The sequence below is a fragment of the Hyaena hyaena genome, unplaced genomic scaffold (assembly GCF_003009895.1).
Source record: "Hyaena hyaena isolate Hyena2069 unplaced genomic scaffold, ASM300989v1 scaffold_4, whole genome shotgun sequence".
Lineage (NCBI taxonomy): Eukaryota > Metazoa > Chordata > Mammalia > Carnivora > Hyaenidae > Hyaena > Hyaena hyaena.
The window spans coordinates 9,308,111-9,313,093 of record NW_024080636.1 but is presented as its reverse complement, the minus strand read 5'-3'; the positions used below and the strand labels follow the sequence as shown (position 1 = coordinate 9,313,093).

Genomic DNA, 4,983 nt, shown 5'->3' with positions numbered 1-4,983 from the left:
CATCCAGCGAAGCCTACAACACCCAGGCGCCCAGGTCCTTTCAAAACAGACCCCGAGTCTCCCAGTCCCGGAGTTTGGGGGCCCCGCCCCGCCCGACCTCGCGTGCCGCCCCAACCAGTCCCACGCCAACCCCGCCAACGGCCTCAGGATGCAGAGTGGGGCCGAGCGCGCGCACGCCCCAGACCAGGACCCCGACCCCGACCCCGACCCGAAGCGAGACCCGGTGCGCGTCAGAGTGCGGGCAGGCCCCGCCCCCCGAAGCCCCGCCCGTTTCCCCAGGCCCCGCCCCTCGAGGCCGCGGGCGGCCGCGCGCAGAGGGTCTTGGGACGCGGGGCGGGGACGGGGGCTGGGCGGGGCCGAGGCGGAAGCGCCCGCGGAGGGCACTGCTCCGCGCTGTTCCGACCCTCCCCTCCTCGGCCCGGTACTACCTCTGTCCAGCCGCGCCAGACCCCGCGGGCCAGTGTCATGTGACTTCTGTCTCTGACCACGAGCCCGAGCCTGCGACCTCTAGGCGAAGAGGGTCGGATCGCCTGAGAATCAGGTGTCCTGGTCCCCGAGGGTCTCCAGGGAGTTATATCCCAGGCTACGGTCTCCTGGGTTCTGTTGGGGTCAGGGGTCTCCGGAAAGTCCGGAAGTCCTCTGGGACTTCAGGAAGGGAGTTGTCTGGGTCGGGAGTATTTGGGTCTGGGGTCTCAAGAGGGGAATAGTGCCTGGCTCTGGGGTCTCAGGGGAAAGGTAGCACCTGGATTTGGGGTCTCAGGAGAGACATAGTGCCTGCCGTCTCAGGGGAGGATAGTACCAGGATCTGGGTTCCTAGAGAAGGACCTAACCCTAACCCTAGTACCAGGATCTGGGTTCTTAGGGGAGATTAGTGCTTGGATCTAGGGTCTCTGGGTTAGAGCTCTCTGGAGCCAGTTTGCTTTCCTTCCCAAGGGTCTCTTGTGACAGGCCCATCTGTGCTGTGTGCCATGGTGGCACTGTGGGCCCTCGCTCTGGCCTTCGCCATAGGCCTGGCCACTGCTGGCCCACCTAACATCATGCTGATCTTTGCTGATGACCTGGGATATGGGGACCTGGGCTCCTACGGGCACCCCAGCTCCAGCACCCCCAACCTGGACCAGCTGGCCGCAGGGGGGCTGCGCTTCACCGACTTCTACGTGCCCGTGTCTCTGTGCACACCCTCCCGGTAAGTGAGGGGGGCAGGGGAGCCCATACAGCATCTCCCAGATTCACTCTAGGGGAAGCAGAAGGCTCTGTCTCTTGGGAGAAGTTCATGCTTCTTGATCTTTCTCCCCTATCTTTCCTCCTCCACGTGCCCACTTCAGCCTTAGCTTCTCTCTGTCTCACGGACTCTGTGACTTGTCCTATAGGGCTGCCCTCCTGACCGGCCGACTCCCAGTTCGGATGGGCCTGTACCCTGGAGTTCTGGAGCCCAGCTCCCGAGGGGGCCTGCCCCTGGAGGAGGTGACCCTGGCTGAGGTCCTGGCTGCCCGAGGCTACCTCACAGGGATAGCTGGCAAGTGGCACCTTGGGGTGGGCCCTGAGGGGGCCTTTCTGCCCCCTCACCAGGGCTTCCATCGATTCCTGGGCATCCCATACTCCCATGACCAGGTAGGAACCTACAGGGCCCTCAGCTACCCTCCTACCTACTTCCCACCAATCCCCTTCCCCTTGACCCCTTGAGCCCCACCCCACAGCCCAGACTCCTGAATGGAACTGCTCTGCCAGGGCCCTTGCCAGAACCTGACCTGCTTTCCACCGTCCACCCCCTGTGATGGCAGCTGTGACCAGGGTCTGGTCCCTATCCCGCTGTTGGCCAACCTGTCTGTGGAGGCACAGCCCCCCTGGCTGCCTGGACTTGAGGCCCGCTATGTGGCTTTCGCCCGTGACCTCATGGCTGATGCCCAGCGCCAAGGCCGGCCATTTTTCCTGTACTACGCCTCTCACGTGAGTGACCTTGACCCACCCCCTGGGCTGCCCCTGACTCCTACCCAGTGCTAACTCCTATCTCTGCCCACAGCACACCCACTACCCCCAGTTCAGTGGGCAGAGCTTCTCAGGGCGCTCAGGCCGAGGGCCATTCGGGGACTCCCTGATGGAGCTGGATGCAGCGGTGGGGGCTCTGATGACAGCGGTGGGGGACCTGGGGCTGCTCGGAGAGACGCTGGTCATCTTCACTGCAGACAACGGGTTTGCTGGCGGGGGGTGGGGAAATGCTGGTTAGTCCCTCACCGACAGGTCACTGGGGTCTTCCCATCCTGACTACTAGCTGAGGACACTGTGGGATAAGGGTGTCTAGGGAGATGGTGTATCATGGTGACCCGCAGGGCATGTGGGAGGCTGGGGGCTGCAAGTACATGGAGGTGCTGGTCTTGGTAGGACCGCAAGTACATGGAGGTGCTGGTCTTGGTAGGACCGCAAGTACATGGAGGTGCTGGTCTTGGTAGGACACAGAGGGGACAGGCACATTCTGGCCACTTTTGTGCACAGTGTGTAACTCTAGGGCTGGGCTCACCAGGGGTCACCTTGAACTCCCCATCACCGACGACCTCCTTGTATGTCCCAGGCCTGAGACAATGAGAATGTCCCATGGTGGCTGCTCTGGCCTCCTTCGCTGCGGAAAGGGGACCACCTTTGAGGGGGGCGTCCGAGAGCCTGCCTTGGCCTTCTGGCCGGGCCACATCGCTCCAGGTCAGTCTTTAGGCCCCCTCCCCATGAACCCCTGGCCCCACTTCTCCCACCCTGACGGCACCTGGAGTGATCACCCTCTGCCTCCAGGTGTGACCCATGAGCTGGCCAGCTCCTTGGACCTGCTGCCAACCCTGGCAGCCCTGACCGAGGCCCCTCTGCCCAACGTCACCTTGGATGGGGTTGACCTCAGCCCCCTGCTACTGGGCACAGGCAAGGTAGGGCTACCGCCTCGCAGACCCTCTGGCAAGTGGCCCCCAAGTGATGCTGCCAGTGGGGTTCCCAGGTGGGCAAGGGGGCAGCGACGCATCCAGGGCCCAGGCTGATGGCTCTGGGTAGGTGCACACCGGTGCTGGAGGGCCCCTCCCCACCCTGTGATCCCTGACTTTGCCCCCAGAGCCCCCGGCAGTCTCTCTTCTTCTACTCGGCCTATCCGGACGAGGTCCACGGGGTCTTTGCTGTGCGGAGTGGGAAGTACAAAGCTCACTTCTTCACCCAGGGTAATTTCCTCTCCCCTGGCCCTGCTGACCCCCTTGTCGCCCCAGAGCCTGGCCCCTCCTCTCCCTCTCGCCTTTTGCACAGACACGCCCCCCCTCCCCAGGCTCCGCCCACAGCGACACCACTGCGGACCCTGCGTGCCACGCCTCTAGTCCTCTGACTGCCCATGAGCCCCCGCTGCTCTTCGACCTGTCTGAGGACCCTGGTGAGAACTACAACCTTCTGGGAGGCGTGGCTGAGGTCGGGCCGGAGACTCTGCAGGCACTAAAGCAGCTTCAGCTGCTCAAGGCTCAGTTTGATGCTACCGTGACCTTCAGCCCCAGCCAGATGGCCAGGGGTGAGGACCCTGCACTGCAGATCTGCTGTCAGCCTGGCTGCACCCCCTGGCCATCCTGCTGCCACTGCCCAGAGCCCCAGCCGTGACAGCACTGCTGCAGGCCAGCGGGGGGCCCTTGCCGGAACCCCGCACGCGATGGTTCACTGCTGCTGAGCGGGTGTGTGGAGGCGGTTTGTACCTGATAATGCTAATGATACCAGCTGGTACTTACAGGTGTGATAATTCCACTAATCCTTGTGATAACCCCGAGGTAGGTGCTGTTCTGACTGTGTTAAAATGAGGAAACTGAGGCACAGAGAGATCCAGCGACTTGTCTGAGGTCACCCAGCCAGTAAGAGTTTGGGCTGGGAGAGTCCAAGCTCCAGGCTCCAGGAGCTGCCCCACAACCTTTGTGATGTGTGTGTTAGTGCACGCAAGCTCGGGTCCCGAGTGTGAGTGTATCCCTTCACGCGGAGCCATGCTAAGTGCCTTTGTGTGTCAGGAAGAGCATGGGGTGGGTGTGAGGGGGTGGTGGGCAGAAGACCCTGAGGTTGCCGAGCCCCCGTGAAAACCAGGTGGTCCCTGGCGGAGGCGTGCTTGGAGGCTCCAGAACTAGAGCAGGGGCTCTTAGCAGAAACCTGCCTGAAGGTGGGTGATGGGTTGTACATTCCAGGTGTGGATATGGGGAGATAGACCCCTGAGGTGGCCCCTCAGCCCCTGCCTCTGCCCCTTCCAGAGCTCTGCATTTTCCACTCTCCCACACATTTCCTGGCTCCTGGCTTCTCCTTTGACTTCATACAAGCATTCTCCACCCAGCAGACAAAGGCAGACATCAGGTTTGGTTCCTGCTCAAAACTCTGCAGACTTCCCATCGTTGAATCAAATTCAGACGGCTCAGGTGCCCTCTGAGGCCTGCCCTGCTCCCCACCCAGTACCTCTCAGCCCTCAGTCCTGGCATGCTGGCCTGGCTGTCCCCTTGGGAGGCCAGCAGAGAGGACTCACATAGCAGCGTGTAGCCCACGCAGAGTCACCCTGCCGATGGCAGGTCCCTGTGTGCCTCCAGGGCTGCACCGTAGCCTCCGTGTTCCCTCAGTGCTGGCTCAAAGAGAAGAGCGTAGTCTGGGTGCTCAAAGCTCACAAGGCAGCTGTCCCCTTCCCTAATAGGCCCCCGCTGTTTCAGTGCTCGTCAGAGGCCCGTGGACTAGGAGGTGCAGCCTCTCCCCGACCCAGTCTGAGCCAGTCACAATCCAGTCCAATGAGTGGTCCAGGAATGGCGTGTAACTAAGAGTCCCGGTCAGTGAAAGGTTGGGGCCGGTCCACCAGGATCCCTGGGTCCCCTCCAGCATTCTTACCCTGGGAGGCAGTGAGGATGGGGCAGTGCTGTCTCTGCCCCCAACCAGACATTGTGCAGTTACTAAACCGGTGTCCCCAGCCACTACCTCCAGAACTCACAGTATAATAAACCCTACCTGTTGAAGCAA

The 4,983-nt window shown here is 62.1% G+C and overlaps 1 protein-coding gene across 2 annotated transcripts; it reads left to right on the top strand.

Annotated features, from left to right (window-relative positions):
* The first annotated feature begins 356 nt into the window (after nucleotides 1-356).
* Nucleotides 357-4,983, top strand: ARSA (arylsulfatase A). Of its 2 annotated transcripts, XM_039237076.1 has the most exons (9): nucleotides 357-541; nucleotides 934-1,186; nucleotides 1,371-1,611; nucleotides 1,729-1,947; nucleotides 2,021-2,190; nucleotides 2,567-2,691; nucleotides 2,779-2,906; nucleotides 3,086-3,188; nucleotides 3,290-4,983. In XM_039237076.1, the coding sequence occupies exons 2-9, from the start codon at nucleotides 969-971 to the stop codon at nucleotides 3,607-3,609; spliced, it is 1,524 nt and encodes a 507-aa protein (XP_039093007.1). In that variant the 5' UTR covers nucleotides 357-541; nucleotides 934-968; the 3' UTR covers nucleotides 3,610-4,983. The 2 variants fall into 2 exon arrangements, with proteins under 2 accessions (XP_039093007.1, XP_039093011.1); XM_039237080.1 differs by lacking the exon at nucleotides 357-541 and having other exon boundaries at nucleotides 565-1,186.

What these genes read in the sequence shown, in the direction of transcription:
- ARSA (XM_039237076.1), top strand. Translation starts at nt 969, where the DNA reads ATGGTGGCACTGTGGGCCCTCGCTCTGGCCTTCGCCATAGGCCTGGCC. An exon ending in ATCTTCACTGCAGACAACGG is followed by an intron (nt 2,191 to 2,566) that starts GTTTGCTGGCGG and finishes TGTATGTCCCAG; the next exon opens with GCCTGAGACAATGAGAATGT. An exon ending in AGCTCACTTCTTCACCCAGG is followed by an intron (nt 3,189 to 3,289) that starts GTAATTTCCTCT and finishes CCCCCTCCCCAG; the next exon opens with GCTCCGCCCACAGCGACACC.